The following is a 23,682-nucleotide window of genomic DNA, read 5'->3' as shown; positions in this document are numbered from 1 at the left end:
CTGCTTTCTTGTGCAGATAAATGCAATGAAGCTTCCTGCATTTTGGGCATTGCTGCACAAGATGTCGTGCAATTTTTGATTGTGCAGGTAAGCAAAAAATACTGTAGTATTGAAATCGATTATTTAATTAATCCGTTTTTCCATTTGTAATTAATTGAATAGTTTCCGGAAACAATAAATCCTAATTGTAATATAATCCATTATTATACAATTATTCAATATTTTGAGAGCGAATTCTTTTTTTTTGATTCACTCGCAAAATTATTACGCAATTCTTCCTTCATTTTCACCATGCACATATAAAGTCAAAATTCATCTGCTAATTGCAACCACATTTCTTGCGGTTGTCATCCAAACACTGTGCCACACTGCACACCGTAATAAGAATTTTCAAAAGGAAATCAGGTGTATTTTATGGAGGCTATTATGACAACATCTCTGTCATTAGTGACTGCTACTGGTTTTTCTTTAGGTGCTGCATTCCGACAGTCAGGCAGTCAGCCGGTCGGTCAGTTAGTGTGTGTTGCCAAAGCATCCACCAAGGGAAGAAACGTTTGGTGCTTTAATTTACACATTCCGGTCGTTTGGCCAATATCCATGCGTATCTGGTGCATGCTTCTGGTTTTCGGCTTCAAGAAATGTCATTTAAACGATTGGTGTTGGATATTAACTGTTTTCAGTTAGTTTGTGTTTTTGTTGCAGCGCTAATCTGTTACGGTGATTTCTAGTTTCTGGTCAATGGATAGATGGTTGGACGACTGAAGGATGGTCGCAATAACCTGTTAATAAGAAGCCATCTACTGAAGTTCAATAAACGGAGCAACAGTAGCAACAATCTGTTTCATTGGCACACTTTGGAATCTTGCTTTCAAGTTTGTTGCCATATTTCGCTGTTGTTGTGTTGTTGTGATCTGCTGGCTGCAGCAGCTGCTATTGCTGCTCCAAACATTCGTCAACAATTCACCAATTATGGTGTGTGCATGTGAATGCAGGTTGAAGAGGAATTTTGATACTTTCATTGGATGCTTGGCTTGGATGGCATTTTTTGTTTCAAACTAGAAAATGTGTGAGTTTGTGTGCAAATGTTGCCCACTACGTGAGGACTTGTTGTAATGGAATTTATTGAAAACAAAAAAAACCCCATTTGATTACGAACAATGTTGAGACTTATGTGGCAATGTGACCGATAAAAGGAATCCTGCTGTTATTTTATTTTATAATCTCATTGAATTAATTTAAATGGAAAAATGTGTTAACTTTATTGAGTTAATTAATTAACACACACGCACACAAATTTGCCAATATTTTTATTGGTCTCCAATTTGCCATAAAAAATGTTTTCTTATTTCTATTTTTATAAATTTGGAAAGTGTTACTCTAAATATTATGTAAATACATATATAATATGGCCCATAAAATTATGTGGTTGTCGACTTACCCAGTTTGGAAACCAATTGCACAACGATGCTATCACCAGCCATGGCCCAGCGGACTTCAAACGCCAAATCGTCATATAACACTTCACAGTTTAGTTTGGACTATAAAGTTTAATAAAAAAAGGCAAATAAAATTAAGAAAAGATATATTATTTTTAAATAAAAAATAGTATATATCGAAATATGCAATTATTAAATTATACAATATTATTAGTAGATTTTTGAGAATGGTAAAAATGTCTAGTAAAACAAAGTTTTTCGTAATGAAAAAATGGAGATAGCGGAAGAGTAATATTTGGGTTGTAAAAACAAGACTAAAGTCACATACAGTAACATGAATAATATAAAACAAGTAAGCAAAGGCTATAGTCGTGCGGGGCCGACCATGTAATACCCTACAACACTTCAATATGCTAGATGCCCCCTTATGTCCAAATCCATGTTGCAAGATTTCGCTTTTGAAATTATGTCACGGAGCACTGCCCAGATATTTCCCTTAGCATTTTGACCAATATTTACGCACTCCGTCGTGCTGTTAGTTGTTGTGGTCCATTTTACAGCTGAATATAATCCAAAGGTCATCCAAAATGCTAGAATTCTACCCTGTCCTTAACTCTCTTCTCAGGCGTGTCGATTGGCTTCAGCAAGAAGTTCTGATTTTGTGTATTTCAGATATCATCTGTAAGTAATGTTGGCATTTTTTTTACACAAAAGTAGTGGTTCATTCTATCCGCTGTCCTAAACTCTAACTTCATGCGATATTTCGTGTCCTTTGGATGCGTTGACATTTTGAAAAAAAAAAAAAAAAACAAGTAAAAAAGCTGTAAGTTCGGCCGGGCCGAACTTTGAATACCCTCCACCATTTGGAACGAATTAAAAAAGTTAAAAAAAAAATCCATTAAAAATTCTTTTAAAATCTTTAAAATATATAATAAAGGAAGGTGCCCATATATGGGGGGATATACGATATTGTGGACCTATAAAGACAAATCTATGTCTGCGTGTAAAGTACTTACAAGGAACTCCTTGTGTGGATTTTCAGATAATTCCATTGGAAAAAGTGGCTAAAATCATCAAAATACCGAATACCTTGGGGGTACCGTTATATGGGGGCTATACGATATTGTGGACCTATATAGATAATTCTCTGCCGAGGTATAAAGTATTCACAAGGAACTCCTTGTGTGGATTTTTAGACAATACCATTAAAAATGTGGTTAAAATCATCAAAATACCGAATATCGGGAAGTGTCGTTATATGGGGGATATACAATATCGTGGACCGATATAACCCATCTTCGAACTTGACCTGCCTGCAGACAAAAGACAGATTTGTGCAAAACTTTAGCTTTCTATCTTAATTCGTTTTAACTGTAGCGTGATTAGAACGGATAGGGCCAAATCGTCTTAGAATTTTACGCTGATCAAGAATATATATACTTTGTTGGGTCTAAAATTATTATTTCGGTGAGTTACAAATAGAATGACGAACTTAATATACCCTCCATACTATGTATGGTGGAGGGTATAAAAATGGAATACTTCGGTCGAGTATATCTGGTACCTCATACACATTTTAACATTTTCTAATGTAAGAATCTAAGATTCTGACCTTAACTGAAACTACTTCCTGGGTTAAATAGGAATATTTTGCAAGTCTACATTCTTATTAATGTAAGAAATAAGTTTTTCATCCGAACATTGATTTAGATTTTTGTTAAATTCAACTTCATTGAGTTATGTGTAAATCCGTGACATATTTTTGTTCTAGGATTTATTTGGAACTTGGAGGTTATTTCCAGGTCATGTAAAAATTTGCTTTCCAATTTACTATTCTTAACTAGTTTTTGTTTTGAATGAATCATAATTTTATTTTTCATCTTTGATCCAAATCGTCGGAATCAGGCAAAGAAAATTGCAAAAAATGGGCGTAATGATATTTTACGAGCACAAACTTGGGTCATGGTCCATTGTTTTACAATTTGGTGAACTCACTAGCTAAACAAAAATAAGTTGTAGTCTCGAGAAGATGAACAACATAAGAAAAAAGTAAAAAAGAAATATTAAACATAAATAAAACTTAACAACTTAACATGGACCAAAGATGATCAAAAAAAGAAACAATAACTGCAATGGCTTGGCTGGTTAGTTGGTGTCTGGCTTAAATATCAATTTCTGCAAAGATGATCACCTTGACAGTGTTTATTGCCAAAAACAAAAAAATAATTAAATTAAACTGCAATAAAATGAATTGAATACAAATACCAGAGGAATGGCACCTTAGGCAAACCTTGCTGTTGGCCAGATCATAAATAAGTCAAATAAACTGAACAAATAGCATGCAGATGCAGCCAACAAGCAGCAAAGGCTTGGTTTAAGTAAAAATAGCAATGATGGTTAGTTGTTGTGGTTGTTGTTGTTGTACTAAAAATGTTTACAATAAACGCTACGATGGCTATGCTAATTAAGTTAATTAATAATTACTACGGCTATGGCTGTTTCAATTTTGGTTGTATGCAAATGTGTGACATGTCTTCGATTGGGTGGTGTTGGGTGGGCATTGTTGTGTGTGTGTGTGTTTGCATTTGATGATGTTTTTCATGTTTATATGTTTTGTCTCTCTTTTTTCTTCTTCTTCTTATTTTTATTTTGAATAATACAAAATTTTGTTTTATATATAATTTTGATTTGCATGTAGCTATTGTTGAATGAAATTTTAAATTCGAAATACAAAATGAAATAAATGTTTGGAAAAGTGGGAAGAAATTTTCAAATACAATTTTTTGCCGAAACTTATTATTTTTTGGAAAATAATGATCTGTATAGAGTTAGTAAACCTGTTCGTTGGATTTTTCTTTAAGCGGGTAAAGCAGGCAGAAAGACAGGTGAATGGATTTCAAGAGGAAAGGCAAAAATGCAAGCAATACCAGGACATTTGTAAAGCATTTCTTATAAACTGTAAATATGTATGAACCCCAATTCCAAGTGTATGAGTTTTTTCCAGTTTTGTATAGGATATATATTTCACTTTGTATGTTTTGAATTTTTTATTTTCCAATTTCACCAACAATATATTGCCACATGTTGGTTTATCAGTCGCACAAAATTATATATAAAACCATTTTGCATATTCAAACACAAGTTGTTAATTTTGTTTTTCATATTTTTCATTTTATTTATAGAAAACAATGATTTGTTTATTACAAAAAAATTATAAAATAATTAACTTAAATAAAAAATGACCTTAATGTATATATAAAAAATATATTTGATAGGATTTGGTTGAAGTGTATAAATATAGAATTTCAGAAAGAGAAGAGAAGATTTTGAACAAAAGGTGAATCTCAAGAAAATAGGAAAATTTGAAAGATATTTTATCTTATTCTCTAACAAAAATAAGTAAAAATTTGGATTTAGGAAATATTAAACTTTTCTACTTCTTTAAAATAGAAATTTGCTTTCAACAAAAATAACGACTTTTTAGAATATCGTTTTTTTAGTTGCAAAACTTGAATTTTTTTTACTTCCGAACCAGAGGCCGAATAAAATCGTCACCTTGGAACATGTTAATCGAACTTTAGAAAGAAAATTATACTTTTTCATAAGACTTCTGCCAAAATTTCCCAAACTCAAAATTTTCTTTTTAACAATAAAAAATTATTAGAGTGAAATTCAAAATTGTATCCCCTAATTGCTCCATAACTTTTGTTCAAAATTCAAACGAAAATAACAGCAGATCTCAAATAAATATTAAAATAATAGAAACAATAGGGAAAGAAGGAAAATCTAAGAAAATGCACATATGTAAGAAAACAAATTCTCTTAAAACTAAATTAAAAACAAAAACATAAAAATAATATAGAAAATGCTTGCTGTCAGACATCATCATCGTCATCATCACACAGAACACAATAGTTGTAAAAACCCTATGCTAAGACAATCTTTTGTTTAGGTTGCGATTGATTTGTTTTTTGCTTGTTGTTGTCAAGTTATATAAAACATCAAGTGTGAACACTTCTCAAGTGTTTGCTGTCTCTAAACATCTAAATTATTTAATATTGAATTAGCATGTTTCTTTACCTGAGGACTAATGCCCAACATTTTCAACGATGGTGGGACATTCAAGGGCTTCGGTATACGAATGTGGCCGAAATCAACGGTAAACGCTTCGCACCATACACCGAAATGACCAATATCGAAAATGGTCAAATCATCGGGCAATGTTAGGACAATGGTTTTGTGGTCATAACGACGCAGAGGGTTTTCTTTGCCATTTTCATCGGGTATACGCAGGCCGTTGGGTGTGGGACGATCGCCTTGACCAACCCAGAATTTGGCATCTAAAAAGGGAAGAAAATAGGAAATTAAAATAAATATTTATTAACAAGTAATGCAGACTAATTACAAATTAAAACCAGTAAAGAAAGTCTTAAGGTCGGGCGGGGCCGACTTTATGATACCCTACACCACTTTGCTAATTTAGTAGAGCTGCGCATAACAATTAAAAGTTTTTATGGGAGAATTCAATCATACACGCTATGATTATAATTATAATTTAAAGTTCAAAGGACTAAATATGCCGAAGCATTTGTATCTTTTAAATTCGGACTTGTATTGCCCATTTGGTGCGAAATTAATTTGAAATCGGATAAAAATATATATGGAAACTATATCCAAATCTGAACCGATCTTGATAAAATTTGGCAAAGAGCTGTATTTGATATATTTCCCTGAATATCGTTGTTACGGAGTGCATATTACGGTTGTGGGTAACAAATACAATAAATCGAATGAACAATATATATGGGAGCTATAACTATATCTGAACCGATCTTCACCAAATTTGGCATAATACCTTCTAGACTAAATTCGGTCGTAAGTGCCAAATTCCATCCCATTTGGACAAATATTAGACGTTTGGTGCACAATAAATGGTAAATCGGACGAAGTTATATATGGGAGCTATACCCAAATCTGAACCGATCTCCATAAAATTTAGCAAAGGTATTCCTGAGCTGCATTTGATATATTTCCCCAAATATTGTTGTTACAGAGTACATATTACGGCTGCGGAGGACAAAAATGACAAATCGGATAAACAATATATATGGGAGCTATAGCTATATCTGAACCGATTTCGATCAATTTTGGCATACTTATTTTCAGGCGTAATTTGGTTGTATGGGCAAAATTCCATACTATTCGGGCTGATATTACACGTTTGGTGCACAATAAAAGGCAAATCGGCCGAAGATATATATGGGAGCTATATCTAAATTTTGACCGATTATCTCCAATTTCAATAGGGTTCGTCCTTGGGCCAAACAAATGTTGTTTGCAAAATTTCATCTCAATCGGATAATAAATGCGACCTGCATTTTGTTCACAAGAATACATGGACAGACGGACGGACGGACGGACAGACGGACTGACATGCATAAATCAACTCAGAAAGTGATTCTATGCAGATCATCAAAAGGAACTATGGGTCTATCTCGTTTCCTTTTGCCTGTTACAAACAAATGCACAAAGACATAATACCCTGACCACCTTGTGGTGTAGGGTATAAAAAGGTGAAAATCCCATATCTAATTGCGATTAGAGGTATTAAAAGATACCGAAAGTAGTTAATACAAAGGAGTGGATCTAGAACTCTAAAAGTTGGGATGAGGGTCGCTTCTAGTGCGAACAAAACAAAAAGGACGGGGTGAATGAAAATGTATATCCGTATACATGGAATTCACATAATTATTAGTATTTGGGCTGGAATTTTGAAATTTGGCGTGTAGGAGGTCCAAATTTAATTTGGCTTTCGTAGTTCTTTCCTTATTGTTTCCCTAACTCAATAAAATGTAATTTTTTAATGTAAACTTACCAGGTGCTTCACCATCATAACTGAAATTTGGCACCAACAATGTTTGAGCATCCACTACAACAATGGGATCCGATTTAACGCCATGGACACCAGCTAGACCGGTGAGTTTTTGTGGCCGGGGGAAATCCAAATTGTTGGGAATGGTAACATCACCAAAGTTCACAGCAAATTCATCACACCAAACCGAAAACCATTTGATGTCCTTGAGAGAAATGCCTTCGGGCAGAGTGAGGGTTATGTCCTTGTTGCGATAACGTTTTGTCAGTGAGGCGGTGGCTCCACGTTCATCTCTAAGGCGAGTACCGCCAGCAGCACTTGGCTTACCGGTACTGCCCACATAAAAGTAGGCAGCTTAAAAATTAGACAACAAAAAAAAAAACGACAAGATTAATGATTAGATACGTATTTTGGTTATTGTTTCGGAGGCATTTTGGTGTTATTTTATTTTTGTTGTTGTTGGTACCTACCTGGTGCTTCGCCATCATAATTGAATTTTTTCACAAATATTGTTCTGGAATCTACGGCATAGACATCGCCGGAAACGCCATGATGTAATCGCTTTAATGCGCCAATTTTTGTGCCATAATATGGAAATGAGGCATGTGTGTATGAAATCACTGCGAAATAAAAACAAAAAAAGAAGAGATTAGCATCAACGTCATTTGTTTACAAAATATAGAACGCAGAAAATATTCAAATCTATTGAAATACAAAAACAAAAAAAAAAAAAAAAACATCGCACACACACACACGTAATCATCAACAAAACATAGCAAACCGAATTTTAGCATCATTAAATTTTAATGTGTTTTCACAGCAGTGTTATATGGGCGCATGGCTAGGAAAACAAAAGACTTAAGACACAAACTTGTTTTAGTTTCATTATTTTTTTCGTCAACTCATGTGGCACATTTCAGTTGGTATTTTTTTTGTTAATCATCGTAGCATTTAAAATTTGTTAATGATTTTCTACTGTTTCAATTTGTTGATATTTAAAATTCATGTTTTTTTTTTGTTCTTCCATGGAAATGCCATGAACGATTATAGTGTTCTTTTTTGATATTTTATTTTGAAGAATTTTGGGTTTTTTTTTATTAAATCGTAATTTATTGCTGGTGATTAATCATTTAATTTGCTCAAATTAAAAATATAATAAATCAATATTAACCGAATGTCTTGACCCATAAAAAATCTATATATTTTTTTTCTTTTGGGAACGTGTTGGATGTTTAAGGTCTTACTACTTTTTCATAGATTAATCATTTCAGTTCTTCATTCATTTGTGATTCCCAGCAAGCGTACAAAATTATGTGGAATTTATAAACTTTAATCCAAAGATTTAATTCAGTTTTATCTTGAATTTTTCTTTTTCTTTTGGTGGTAAACAATTTATAATCAGGGTGAGGGTATTCTACGAATGTAGTATGGGGTATTGTGGAATATATCGACTGATTTAGCTCTTGAAATGTAAAATTCAAGAAATGGGTTAAGATTCTATTTAAGATTTTATTTGGCATGACATTGTTATTGATCTAGCTGTAAGGGAAATACCTTTAAGTTGTTCCATGAGGGTTACTTTTGTTCTAAAGAAATAAAATGAGGCGAAAACTACCAAAATGTTTTATTTTGAACTAGAACGACAAAAAAGTTGAAACGAAATTTAAGAGCACGAATTTCGAAGTTTTGGAATTTTTAAAACAATTTTAATTTAAACGTACACAATGTTCTAAAAGGTAGAAAGGGTACGGCATTGTTATTGAGCGATAAGTAAGAGCTTAAAATGCACTACAGGGTAAGATAAAAAATCTGCAACAAAGTCAAACGCCATAATTTTTAATTTATTTTTAAAATTTATTGAATGAAAGCATTAAATATTGGAATAAGTTAAGATTTGTTCGAATTGGTCACTTTTGGCACGAATTATGGTCTTCAAACGGCCAATGAAACCGTCTCACGCTGCCGAATGTTACTCTGCTGTATTTTGGCCCATTCCCTTGCTTTCCAATATACTCCAGACACGATAGTCCAACGGATTGGTATCCGGAGATTTTGGTGGCCATTATGCGCTGGATATTAAGCGAGGAACCTCATTTTTTAACCATTCTTGGTCGGCGCGTGCTGAGTGTCATTTTTAACCATATTCGGCAGTTCACCACTTTCGGCCAAGCGAAACAACTCTTTAGCTCTTTTGAGTCTATTTTCTTTCTGTTGCGGTGTACGTCCTTGCTCTTGGAATTTCAATAGCTTTACCCCGAGCTCATTTTTCAATATTTGTCGAATGGAATATTTCGATATTTTCCGCTCACGAGCTATTTATTGGTTGTGGGACGAGTGGCTTAGAAATTACAGCAGTCGGAATTTGGTTGCGTAATATGCACTCCAGAAGAATGATATTTGATTGCGGATATCAGATACTGCTCGAAAATACCTCTGACAAATTTTGTCGTGATCAGTTCAGATTTGGATACGGCTCACATATATATTCTCAAACGATTTTAGGTTAATTGTGCACCAAATGGCCAATATCAGTCCAAATGACCTGAATTTTGGCATATTCGAAAGATTTCAGTCAAAAATCAAGTACCATAAATTTGGAAATCGGTTCAGATATAGCTATAGCTCCCATATATATGTTTCATCACATTTGATGTTTAAGTCCCTCACATTCGTAAAATGCACCCTACAAAAATTATGTTTGGTATCAGATACAGACCTGAAATACCTCTGCCAAGTTTTATCAAGATCGGTTGAGATTTGGACATAGCTCCCACATATATCTTCAACCAATTTCGGGTTAATTGTGCACCGAATGGTCAATATCAGTCCAAAAGTCATGAAGTTTGATACATCCGACCGAGTTCAGTCTAGAAGCAAGTACATCAAATTTGGAGATAATCGGTTCAGATATAGCTATAGCTCCCATATATATGTTTCACCTTTCACCTTCGTAATATGCATAAGACAACAATTATATTTGGTACCAAATATCTTATAAAGCTCGGAAATACCATAGCCAAATTTAATCGAGATCGGCTAAGATTTGGATGTAGCTCCCATATATTTCCTTAATCTGATTTCAGGTTTATTGTGAAAATAATGGCTAATATCAGCCCAAATGAAGTTCATTTCGGGACGTACGTTTCCATTTTGAGCAACTCGGCTGCGATATGTATTTTTTTAATATAATCCTTCTCCATGTGATATAATGAACTCTATAGCAAACTATAACTGCTCTAAAGCCAACCTATCAGGTGGTATGATAAATTATAAATTCTTTTGTTATGGGAGATCTACTAAATATGCATAATGGTGTAGGGTATCAAATAGTCGGCCCCGCCCGACTTTTGACTTTTCCTTACTGGTTTCAAGGAGTTAGAAAAGAAAAAATCCTTAAAGTATGGTGGAAGGTATTAAAAGTGTTAATTGCAAAAGGAATATATCACGAATTTCGAAATGTTGCATGAGTATTATTTCTAATGTAAAGGGACCAACAACGTATACAAAAATGGACTAAATTAAAAACATAATTGAAAACTGTGTCTATTGTTAAACACATTTGAGAAACCAACTTATTTTTTGATCGGAAATAATACTGTAGGAATTATATTAGCACTTCAACCTGATATTAACTAACACAAACTAACTTTTTTAGATATTCTCAATTTTCAATGGAAACTTTTTGTTCGTTCATTGATAGTATTTATGCAAAATTAATTTATTCACATTAAAAAAATAATAATTAAGCTAATAATAATTATTCAATCTCATGCAGCGCAGTTCATTGTGGAATGTCAAATACCTTCTTGAATATCTTTACAACTCAAAGTAAATAAAGAAGTATTTGTAATTTCCTTTATTTAATAAAAACAAGTAAAAAACAGCTAAGGTTGGCCGAACTTTTAATAAATAGGTGTGTCTGGTTACTCTAAAATTTGTAACAATTGTTACAAATTGTTGCTGGAAGTCGTCTGTTAACCCGAAAGTTCTGCAAAAGAGAGCGGTTAGAGAGAGAAATTTTGACAGTTCTTTCAATGAGAGTTTGCAAATTCTTGCTGGACAAATTTCTTCTTGCAATCTCTTGCAACTCTTCTTCTTCTCATTCATCGACATTTAATCAGATGTTTTCTATTGTTTATTTATTTCTGTTTGTGCATTCAATTTGAAAATATTGTTTTGGAATAAGCAAGACTAAATGTTTTTGGAGAACATCTTAACAAAATGTGAAAAACATAAATATTAATATGTAATAAGAAAATGAAAGAGTATTTCCAACATTTTTAGACAAACGCCATTAGCAACAGGTTTAAAGGATTCCGGGGAACACATCAAATCTATTTTTCTCTAAGAGCTCATATTTTTATTTTATTGCCTATTTTCTGTTCATTTATATACCTTGTAAAATTGGTGGTGCTTCCTTTATTTTAACTCTTTTAATGGGGGACAAATTGGTTTGTTTTGACAAATCAGCTGATTAGTTGCAAGTTTCCGCAGGAATACCGTCTGTTTACTTTTCGCATTTTCCTTGCAAAAGAGAATAAAACTACCTTACTCTCTCAGAAAGAAGTTGCTGGACAATTCTTGATGGAAAAGTAATCAGACACACCTAATGAAAACCGTTATATGGAAACTATACGAAGACGTGGACCTGCTTACGACATTTTTTGTCATAGACATTACGAACTTTAAATACGAAGAGGAGGATCTGTATACGATTTTTTTTTTTTACAAAGGTTGTAGTACCCATTAAGATTTTTCAATACGAAATTTGAAACGATTTCGGTGAATAATGTTTCTGAAATCATCAAAATACCGAATATATGGAGCTACCGTTGTATGGGGGCTATACAAAGACGTGGACCTACATGGCCCATTTACGAACTTAACCTGCCTACTGGTAAACTATGCATGTATGCAAAATTTTAGCCTTCTATCTCAATTCGTTCGAAAGATAGCGTGATTAAAACAGACAGACACCGCTAGATCGTCTTAGAAATTTACGCTGATCCAGAATATATATACTTTGTTGGGTGTATTATGAATATTTCGAGGAATTACAAACGGATAACAAAGAATGGCGGAGGGTATAAAAAATACTTCCTAAATTTCTTGTCTTCCTTTCGAGCTACGTATACTGCAACAACCATAGAAATCAAAGAAAATTAGGGGTTTTGGAGAACAAAACAATCAAATCGCATGTTTATTTACTTTTTTTTTAAGCACATCAGAAAAGTTCTTAATAACTTTTAATATAACATAACTTTAGCCTTAACTTAGTTATATTTTCACTTTACGTTTTGCAATGCACTCCATAATTTCTTTTAATTTATAGTCTTATTTAATTTAAATATCTCTATCAGCATTTAGTATGTCAGTGTGTTAGGGACAAACTCTAAATCGACAATGTCCATTAAATATAAAAACCGCACATGTGCAATTCTCTTTTTTTTTCAATTCAAGGTAAAGGCTATTTTTAATTTTAACGCCACGGCTTGCCGCTGCTGGTGTCTTGTGTTTTTTGTGTGATTGGGTGGGAGTTTTTTTTTTTTTTGCAAAATAAATAAATTAAACATGTTGTCCAGTTCGTTGAATAAATATAAAATTTATTACTTTAATAGCAAACATGATTTACAACAAATCGTATGTCTTTTGAATGCATGTTTGTTTATGTCTTTTTTATTATTGGTTGTCTTTTATTTCATTTAATTTATTATCTTTTTTCAGAGGGGAGGGGAACGAAATCAATTGAACTGAACAAATTTGTTGGGCAACAAGAAATTGTTTGAGTGAGGCTGTAATTTATTTTTCTTTTTCTCAGATTACTTCATTAATTATTATAATCTTCTGTTTGACGGGTGAATATATCAACGCCCCATTTTACTTATTTATTTATTTTTTTGAGTGCAATTCACGTAGGGAATTGTTTAAATTGTTTCGTTCTATGATAAATTACTTAAGCAAATAAAAAAGGATAGAAATCTTTTGTTTTAGAATATGTGCATACAGTTTGACTTGTATAAATATGATTTTGTTTCAGAAGGCCACAAAAATGCAAAAAAAAAATGTTTATCTTGAAAAATAAAAAAATTAAAAAACAATAGTTCGGCCGGGGAGACCTTTCAATACCCTACACCTTAGGGTAATGGAAATATTAGAGGCCAATATGAGCCACAAATACGAATTTTTAGACAAATTCGTGGGAAATTGTTGCAAAAATCATCAAAATACCGAATATATGGAGGGGTACCGCTTTATGGGGTTACAAAAAACGGCCAACAGAGATAGAAACCATTATGACCTACAAATGCCAATTTTTAGACGAATCTGCGAACAAATGTGGCAAAAGTCCTCAAAGCACCGAATATCAGTAGGTAGCGTTATATGGGGGCTATACCAAAACGTGGACCGATATATCTCATTTTCAATACCAACTATCCTAGACACAATACTAATTGTTCTTCTAAATTTAGACGCTTTACGTCAAAAAATGTGGGCTGCAGCGTTATTTCAACAGACGGACGGACAGCCAGACTAACGGACATCGTTATTTCGAATAAGAATTGTATGCTGACTATGAATATATGCACTTTATGGGGTCCACAACAAATATTTAGGGATGTTGCAAACGGAATGACAAAGTTAATATACCCTCCTTCCCAAGGTGGAGGGCATAAAAATGGTATATGAGATCCCACTTTAAAACAGTTATTACTTTTTATATCCTACATCACAAGATGGTCAGGGTATTATGTATTTGTTCATTTGTTTGTAACAGGCAAAAGGAAACGAGATAGACCGATTGATGATCTGCATAGAATCACATCCTGAGTCGATTTATACATGTCCGTCCATCCATGCAATTATATAAACAAAGTACAGGTCGCATTTATTGCCCGATCCAGATGAAACTTTGCACATTTTGTTTAACCTAAGGACAAATCCCATTGGAATATATATATATATATATATATATATATATATATATATATATATATATATATATATATATATATATATATATATATATATTTCATCAGATTTGTTATATTCGTTATCCACAGCAGTAATATGCACTCTGTAACAACGATATTTGGGAAAATATATCAGATACATCTCAGAAATACCTTTGCTAAATTTTATCGAGATCGGTTCAAATTTGGATATATCTCCCATATATATCTTTGTCCGATTTCCCTTTTATACGTGTATAAAACGTGTAATATTAGTCCAAATCGGATGGAATTTGGCACTTACGACGGAATTGAGCCTAAAAACAAGTATATCAAATTTTAGTGAAAATTGGTTCAGATATAGCTATAGCACCCATATATATGTTTCATCCGATTTGGGGTTTGAGGTCCCCCACATGCGTAATATGCACTTCAGAAGAATGATACTCATATTTGGTACCGGACATCAGATAAAGCTCGAAAATACCTCTGTCAAATTTTATCGAGACTGGTTCAGATTAGTATATGGCTCCCATATATATATCTTTATCCGATACCAGGATTCAGATTTTTGAGGCTATTGCTCACCATATATGTAATTGTGTAATTGTTTCATATTCAACAGAATTTCACTATTTGGTGAAACTCGGTCTGGTACCCTTGTCCTTATCGAAGTCAGTGCATGATATGTTATTTGGTTCATAGTTGGTATAATCTACTTCACATAAATTCCAAATATAAACTTTTTGTTACGGGAGCTCTACTACGGTCGGCCCCGCATGACTTTTGACCTTTCCTTACTGGTTTTTATTTAGAAAGGTTGTTAGAGAATTTTTGGATTTAACGAAAGTAGATTGTAGTTACTTTAAAATTGGAAAATATGCAGGTTTTTATTTTGTTATAGTCCTCTTTTAACTTTCTTTAATTATCATAGGTGGATGCTTTATGATCACAGGACCATGGTCGATAAATTTATCGACCTGTTACAATATAACTGAAATTTCAACATTTTCTGAAAATTTTCTTGAAATTTCAAAATTTTCTAAAAAAAATAGATTTCTGAAAGCTTATTTCCTTCTTTAAGTGCTTATCTGATATTTCACAAGGTCACCATTTACCAACATTTTGTCATCATGCGATTGAAACTAAACAGTTATAAGCACTTGTAATTATTTTCAATACAAGAAGAAACCAAGCTAAATATTAGTTAAAGATCACACTAACTGGTCATTAAAATACAACACCACAATGATATTCACATAAAAACAAGTTTCAAAAATAAAATTCAAGTCAAACCATACACATAACTAACGAACTCTTCATATATGCATGTATGTATGTACGTACCAACGCTGAAGGTTCAACGAGGCTAATGATAATAATTTTTAAAGTCGTTTAAAGTTGCATAAAATCCACTAAAACTAGAAACCAATAAAACGACATTGCAATGGCCCAGATGCATATTTACAACTACAGACACCAAGACCAATACACACATATATACGAGTGTATGTGTGTGTGTTTCTTTGTGACCCACTAGTCAGTTTCGAGCTAAAAGGTGTTATTTAAATGTCAACATAGATGGAATACCAATGAATGTCGTTGGCCTGAAGACGGACGGACAGACAGACCGACTTTTTCGATTAGAGATCAATGTTCCAATTAATTAAAATTTTGCTTGCCACTTGCTTCATTCTTTGCACAAATAACGGTCATTTTTCACAATCTATCTGAAGTGTGCGAATTTTTTTTCCAATATTAATATCATAGTGTAGTGTATAAATTAAAAATGATAAATTAATATGCAAATTAATGTTTTGGAATATCGAATGTTTTCAATACATGCGGGCCTGAAGCTCTTAATTTATAACCCGTTTTATTGCCCAGAAGTCATCGCATTTCGATTCTTTTCTAGATCTTTTCTTCGTACAGGTCAATATGCTATAATTTGATGGGTGTCTCTTTCAAACATTTATGAATATCTGTTTTGGTATTCTTTTATTTGCTTATGAAAGTGTATTTAATCTCCTAATGACGATTTAGAATTTAATAATAAAATCTGTGTCACATTTTAGAATTGGTTCGCGAAAGTTTTTTAGATAAGATTTTCATTAGATTAGTTTTCAGTGTGACATTTGTTATTATTTAAATCGAGGTCCCAATAAATTGTTGTGATCGATGACTATGTTTTTTTTTTTTTGAGAATATTCTTCTAGACTTTTCGGATTTAGATGGAATTTTTGCTGATTGTTTATTTATTGTCTTAATGCCGACTCAATATCTCAATCAATTTGTTCTTGAGTTTCGTGACTATTTAAGTGAATGTTTGTTCAAACAAAGTTGTTCCGAGGTATACAAAGACGATATGCTTAAGTTTGACGGATTGTGAAAAATATTAAAACTATGTAAATATATATTTTTTGAGATCAAGTCGCATTTATTATCCGATTGAGATGAAATTTTGAAAACAATATTTGTTTGGCCCAAGAATGAGCCCTACTTTAATTAGTGAGATTCGGTTTATATATAGCTCCTATATATATATCTTCAACCGATTTCGGGTTAATTGTGCACCAAATGACCAATATCAGTCTAAATGACCTGACATTTAGCAAATGCAACCAAATTCAGACCGAAAGCAAGTACTTAGAATTTTGGTGAAAATAGGTTCAGACATAGCTATAGCTCCCATATAAATTGTTCATCGGATTTGATGTTTCAAGTCCCACACGTGCGTAATATTTATTCACAACAATGATCTTTGGTATCACATATCAGATACAGCTCAGAAATACCTCTGTCAAATTTTATCGCTATTGGATGAGATTTGGATATAGCTCCAATACATATATTTACCCGATAGCAGGTTTATTGTGCACCAAATGGGCTGCATTTTGGTAATTCCAACTGAATTCATCCTAAAAAACAATTACTTCGAATTTGGCAAAAATCGGCACAGATATAGCTATAGCTCTCATATATATGTTTCATCCGATTTGGGACTTCAAGTCCCTCACATGCGTAATATTTCGGTTCAGATATAGCTATAGCTCCGGTACAAAACGAAAATACCTCTGCCAAATTTTATAGAGATCTGTTCAGATTTTTACGGTTATTGCCCAAAATATATATAATTTTAGCCCAAATTGAATAGATTTTTATATCCCCTTCGCCATTGTATGGAGAGTATATTAAGTTTGTCATTCAGTTTGTAACACCTCGAAATATACATTTTAGACCGCACAAATTATATATTCTTGATCAGCATAAAAGTCTATGTCAATTTAGCGATGTCCGTCCGTCTATCCCTGTGGGAATCACGGTTATCACTAGCATCCGAACAAAATTAAGTAGGTTTTTTTAAATTTTAATCAAATGTCATTATGTCTGCAGGACTTTTGGTATTGAAAATGGGCCATGTAGGTCCACGTTCTGATATAGCCCTTTTTTTGATGATTTAAGTGACATTATTCATCGAAAATGTTTCAAATTTGGTATTTAAAGTTCGTGGTGAATACTACAGCCTAGGACAGAAAATTATCTGTGCAGGTCCACGTCTTCGTATAGCCCCATATAACGGTACCTCCTTATATTCGGTATTTTGATAATTTTAGCTACATTATACACCATTTTTTTTTTTTTTAAGTTTCGCATTTGAATATTCTAGTGGCTTATGATAAAAGTTCCCCATTCAGGTCCACGTCGTCGTATAGGCGGCTACATTTGGTATTTTTAATAGATTTTAACAGAATATTTAACGGATTTTATTTTTTTGAAAATTGCCAAATTCATTCCATATTGGGGAGGATATTCGGCCGGGCCGAACTTACTGTTTTTTTACTTGTTTCATATTAAATAGATTTTTTTCCATTTGGTGAAACTCTGTCTGGTATATCTATCGCTTTAATTAATATTTTCTTCTTAACGAAGTCATATCATTCACATTATGTCCCAATATAAACTTTTTTGTTACGGGAGCCCACGACAGACTTTAGAACTTTTCCTTACTGGTTCAAAAACTATTTATTTTCCTGTATTTCCAGTTATTTTACAGCTCACAATTATAGACCAATCGACGCCAACTTTTTTATGAGTTTAGAGATTAGGACATGGTAGAAGCCTACCATCTTGAATGATCATTACATAGCATTTAGCAGTTGAAATGTAAAAAATACGAAAATTCAACAGCGAATATTTTTAATGCTCAATGAAATTGACTTTCCAAAGGTGTCAGACTTAAAAAAAATGCAGTTTTGAGAAAGTGAAGTAAGTGTTTTATTTATTTTATTTTAAGTATGAATGTAAAAAATTATTGCACAAAAATAATATAACATATGCATATGTCAGTGCCAGATTTCTGCGCAAGATCAAGTATGGTTTGAAGTATTTAAGTGCTTCTTTAACTCAATATAATTTTTTCTTGATTTATGTCACAATTCAAGATTAAAAGCTGTAACTCCTACAAAAATCAAAATAAAAATGCGATAAAAGAAAGGGTAAAAAATACTAGAAAAAAATAACAATTTCAAAAAAAAAATCTTTATGCCACCCTTTGGGTATATGAGCGAAAAAGGCCATTGGCCTTCGCATTGGTTCAGAGTAGGTTGACGTATATAATTAGATATTTGAGATATAAGAAAATATTTAATTGTGAAATATTGTTCTATTGAATTCTATTGGTATGACAGAGAGCGTAAATATAGAGCAAGTGGAATGAAATTTTGAAAAATTTCGAGGCTCCAGTCAAAGTCCAAAATAAAGGATGTCATTACATATTTTGAAAATAGGATTACGTTTTAAATTCTACCCCGCTCATATCTAAGAATGAACTCAAAATATTCTTTCTTCTTTAGGTAATGAAGGGATACCAAGTAAATAAGTGAAAAAGTTCTATTGAATTCTATTGGTATGACAGAGAGCGTAAATATAGAGCAAGTGGAATGAAATATTGAAAAATTTCGCTGCTCCAGTCAAAGACAAAGGTAAAGGATGTCATTACATATTTTGAAAATAGGATTACGTTTTTAATTCTACCCTGCTCATTTCTAAGAATGATCTCAAAATATTCTTTCTTCTTTAGGCAATGAAGGGATACCAAGTAAATAAGTGAAAAAGAAGCTAAGTTCGTCCAGATCGAAACTTGCAATAACTGAAAAAATGCCGTTAAAATTGTAAAATGCAGAATTTCGTGTGGTAATGTTATATGGGGGCTATATGAAAAAAATGGACCTGTATAGCAATTTTCTGCTAGATCATCGACATACCCATTTGAAATAATGAGATCAAAATACCTAACATAGAGAGGTAACGTAAGATGGAGGTCATACGAGAACGTGGGTCCGTAGTAGATAGTTTTCTGTCATAGAAGGAAATATTCATTACTAACTCAAAGTACTAAATTTTAAAATATTCCCTTACAAAGTGTGACACAAATCATCAAAATAACGAATATATGAAGGTATAGTTATATGGGCTATATGCCAAAACTTGGTGCTCTACAAGTGTATTTCCTACATACTAAAAAAACTGCTAATTTGTAACAAATTTGGTTTAAATTAAAAAAACGCTCAAAACACCTTAAACCTAACGGTACAGTTATATGGGGGGCTATACCAAAACGTGGACCTATATGATCCATTTTTGGGATCATAGCAAGACAATATATTCTAAACATGCATTGGTCATAAAATTATATATTTTAAGGAAATATTTGCATCCATTTTGAGCAAAAATAGAAACGAGAAAATATTTCCTAATTATACCCTCCACCATAGTATGGATGGTATATTTAGTTTGTCAATCCGTTTGTAACTCCTCCAAATATACATGTTACACCACGCAGCATAGAATTCTATGTCGATTTAGCGATGTCCGTCCGTCTGTGGAAATGACTCTAGCTTCCGAACCTACTTCATTTCCACAGTCATTTCCACAGACGGACAGACGTCGCTAAATCGACATAGAGTTCCATACTATGGAGGGTAAACAATTTTACTTAAATGTGTATTATGTCTGCAGGACTTTTGGTATTGAAAATGGGTCATGCAGGTCCACGTTTTGGTATAGCCCCCATATAATGGTACCTCCCATTTTTCGGAATTTTGATGATTTTATTAACAATATTGACCGCAATTGTTTCAAATTTTGTATTTGAAATTCAAAAAGAATACTTCAGCCTAAGACAGAAAATTGTCGGTGCAGGTCCACGTCTTCGTATAGCCCCCATATAACAATACCTCCCGATATTCGGTATTTTGATGATTTCAGCAACATTATTAACAGGAATCGTTTTAAATTTCATATTTGAAGTTCGTAATGAGTACTACAGCCTATGACAAAAAATTTCGTAAGCAGGTCCACGTCTTCGCATATTCACCATATAATGGTTTTCATTTAAGTGGTAGTTTTTGGATTTTTTTTTAGCAAATATTTAAGTTCCTTTCAAATGGTGGAGGGTATTAAAAGTTCGGCTTAGATTAGCTGCTTTTCACCTGTTTTTTCTTAGTTTTTATGACTAGAGAGAGTAGTGACAGAATAGTGAGTCCATGAAGTTAATCTTAAAACCCGGTCAAAAATTTGAGTAGCGTGCTAACATGAGCTTATACGAGAAACATGATATTTCATATTTTGACTATTTGGGGAAGAGGTAGCAGCTGAAATGTATGGTGTTTAAGTTTGGCTTCTCACCTAAATCTGATAACAATATTGCGATGAAGAATATTTATGCCAAAACTTGGACTTCATTCATTTTATATGTGGCTATGATTTTTTCCCATTTGCGGGGCAAGTACAAATCTATTTTCCCAGTTTGAACTACATTGAATAATTTCTTAAGTTTTATATGGCATGTAATATTTTATGCATATCTTTCATGTAAAGCCAGTGGGGTGTCCGATGTAGCCAATGTTAGTCAAAATAACATTTTCAAAAAACACTTTCGATAGCTCCATACAAACATTTTGACAAATTAAAAATCACAAACATTTTAAATTGTTCTCTGTTTTTTTTTTCAAATGTCGCACATCTCAAAAATTCTGTTTATATTAGGTGAGATATGAAGTATGACATAGGGTCATTCTTACTGGTACCGGAGCGGTACCAGAAAATAAAAAAAATATGAAAATAAAAAATTCAGTATTTTTATAAAACTATGATCAGTTATATTCTTTGGCAATCTTGGTCTGGCGTTCGCACATCGTAGTTTTACCGGCCAACAAACATCCGATGCTTAGAAAACTACATCGTACACCCTTTTTAAGGATTGAACAAAATCCATTACACAATATTTTTGTACAGCCATATCATACAGAGGGATTGTGCCTCTATCAGAATATTAAGTAAAGAACCTTTTGAACGTAATTCCCTGTTCGGATCAGGGACATTTCTATAAAACAAATTTTAAGTTGGTCCATTTCATCTGAAATCTTAATAACAATAAATTTGTCGGCAAAACTGATTGATATGTTCTAATTCAATTTACATTGAATTATTTTCGATGTTATAATGCTCAAGTTGATCCTAATTTATTTTATTAATACATCGATTTCGTTAACATTTACCAATGTTTATATTTACATATGTAAAATCAATGATCCCTGATGAAGTTGGAAAGTCCCAACGAAAAATTAAATATGTAGTTCTTATTTTCATTAAAAAAACGCAGACCTAAAAAGGCCAATAAGTCCTAGTCTTAAATCATTGCTATAAAAGTCAATCAAAAATCGTTGAACTGTAACATGAAAATGGTTTCATCATGTACCTGTTTTTATCAATTATAATTATCATTTTCGACTTAGTTCCTGACCCAAATCGACCAATCCAATTATTGAACGGAAAAAAAGTTAAACGCTAGAATTGCAGATGTCAATCATCATCAACATCAGAAGTAGAAGGTCTTCTTCAAAATGATATCAAGGAAAATTGATTCGAACTTGAATACTGAATATAAAGACATAAATTAATAGTATGCATTCAAGATATTTGAATATTCAAAGCCAAAAGCAGAAAAATAAAGGGGCAAAACCAACAACTAAAGTAAAAAATAAAACAGCTGCCCCTTGATACAATCGAGGTTACTTTGTAAGACAGCGGCATTAGCAGCAGCAGCGGTAAAGTTCGTGTCTTAAGTCTTTTGTTTGTGGTACCCCCACAAGATAAACAACCGAAAAAAAACAATACAACTTTTTTTTCGCTAATTGTGTTGTTTCAAATGTTACAACAACAATGAAACTTAAATTATTTTGTTTTAATCTGTGGGAGAATAACAAATCCGACAGTCTTTTTTTTTTTGCATGATTTGTTTGGTGGAACTGTGATGGGGTGGGGATTTTTATTTATTTTTTGTGATTTAACAAAAAAGTTTTTTTTTTTTGTTTATTTGCATAAATATTTTATACTTACAACTTAAACAGATAAATCCAAATGCATACAGCATTTTGGGTGCTATCAGAGAATTTAACATTTTGGCAATGTTTTGTATTTATTTCTCTCGATTTATTTTTAAGGTCCTTTTGCGACCGTTAAAGGATTTTTCTTTTACACAAACTATAAAAAATTGAGAAAATAAAAACAACTTTAATGAAAATAAATCACTTTTGCAGAATTTCCTTTTTTGTATTTTCAAAATATTATTTTTTCTTTTCTTTTAGGGATTTGAACATCCTTTTGTTATCACTTGTATTCCTTTGGTTTTACTTGCTTACATCCAATGATATAAGAATTTGCAAATTGTCACAAAAAAAACTTGAAACTTAAAATAAATTAAATTTTTAGGACCAGTTTAGCGTTTTATTTCGCGGAGCTCACTTCTTTTTTATCCAACCGATCACTGCGAACACCCAAACCGTACTGACAATTTAAATGCCAACTTAATAATAACTTGGCTCTTACAGATGCTGGCTAACTGACTAGATGGTTGGCTGGCTGACTCGCTGGTTGGTCCGTTGATTTGCCGCTGCCTGTTTAGCTTTTGCTGGCTAGTTTTTGATGCCAGTCAGCCAGCCATCAGGTTGTTGGTGTTCGTATTTGAGTTGTCTGGACACAATATAATGTGTTATTTTTTGCCTGTACATTCATTCGTACACGATGTAGTTTTGTTTTATTCTCCAAACTCCATTTCTTTGCACAAAACCAAAGATGAAACAAAATAAAACAAATGCATGGCACAAAGTTCAAGCAACATGAATAGTAATGTACCCTGCCAGAGATACGATACAAAATGTTTATAAGAGTCATAGGCTTTTGATGAACGGTATAAGGGAAAAACATATGTTAATTAGAAAGACATAATTTTGGATTGTTTTGAGGTACATTTTTTTGCAGGCTCTTTCATCGAGGATTTGTAAGAACTTTTTAAAAGCAATTCCTATGAGCTCTATTAGTGGAATTACATAATTTAAAAAAAAAAATCAGTCATGATTCCTCT

General features: G+C 32.7%; 1 protein-coding gene across 6 annotated transcripts in view; it reads right to left on the bottom strand.

The window, feature by feature from the left end:
- Nucleotides 1-23,117, bottom strand: part of LOC101892905 (protein Skeletor, isoforms B/C) — a 32,973-nt gene extending 9,856 nt beyond the window's left edge. For 4 of the 6 annotated variants that reach the window (XR_009342338.1, XR_009342334.1, XR_009342339.1 and 1 more), the window contains exons 1-6: nucleotides 22,961-23,116; nucleotides 22,659-22,802; nucleotides 7,779-7,928; nucleotides 7,312-7,662; nucleotides 5,517-5,776; nucleotides 1,439-1,538 (exon numbers count right to left, since the gene is read on the bottom strand). Coding sequence is in view for 2 of the 6 variants with exons in the window: in XM_005182895.4 (XP_005182952.1) it covers nucleotides 1,439-1,538; nucleotides 5,517-5,776; nucleotides 7,312-7,662; nucleotides 7,779-7,928; nucleotides 22,659-22,719 (922 nt within the window). In the remaining 4 variants the exon portion in view is untranslated. Of the gene's footprint in view, nucleotides 1-1,438; nucleotides 1,539-5,516; nucleotides 5,777-7,311; nucleotides 7,663-7,778; nucleotides 7,929-22,658; nucleotides 22,803-22,952 lie in introns of all 6 variants that reach the window. The other 2 variants (XR_009342340.1, XM_011293984.3) reach the window with 2 other exon arrangements.
- Nucleotides 23,118-23,682: the final 565 nt, after the last annotated feature.

The sequence above is a fragment of the Musca domestica genome, unplaced genomic scaffold (assembly GCF_030504385.1).
Source record: "Musca domestica strain aabys unplaced genomic scaffold, Musca_domestica.polishedcontigs.V.1.1 1, whole genome shotgun sequence".
NCBI classification, from domain to species: domain Eukaryota; kingdom Metazoa; phylum Arthropoda; class Insecta; order Diptera; family Muscidae; genus Musca; species Musca domestica.
This window is presented reverse-complemented; position numbering and strand designations above follow the sequence as displayed.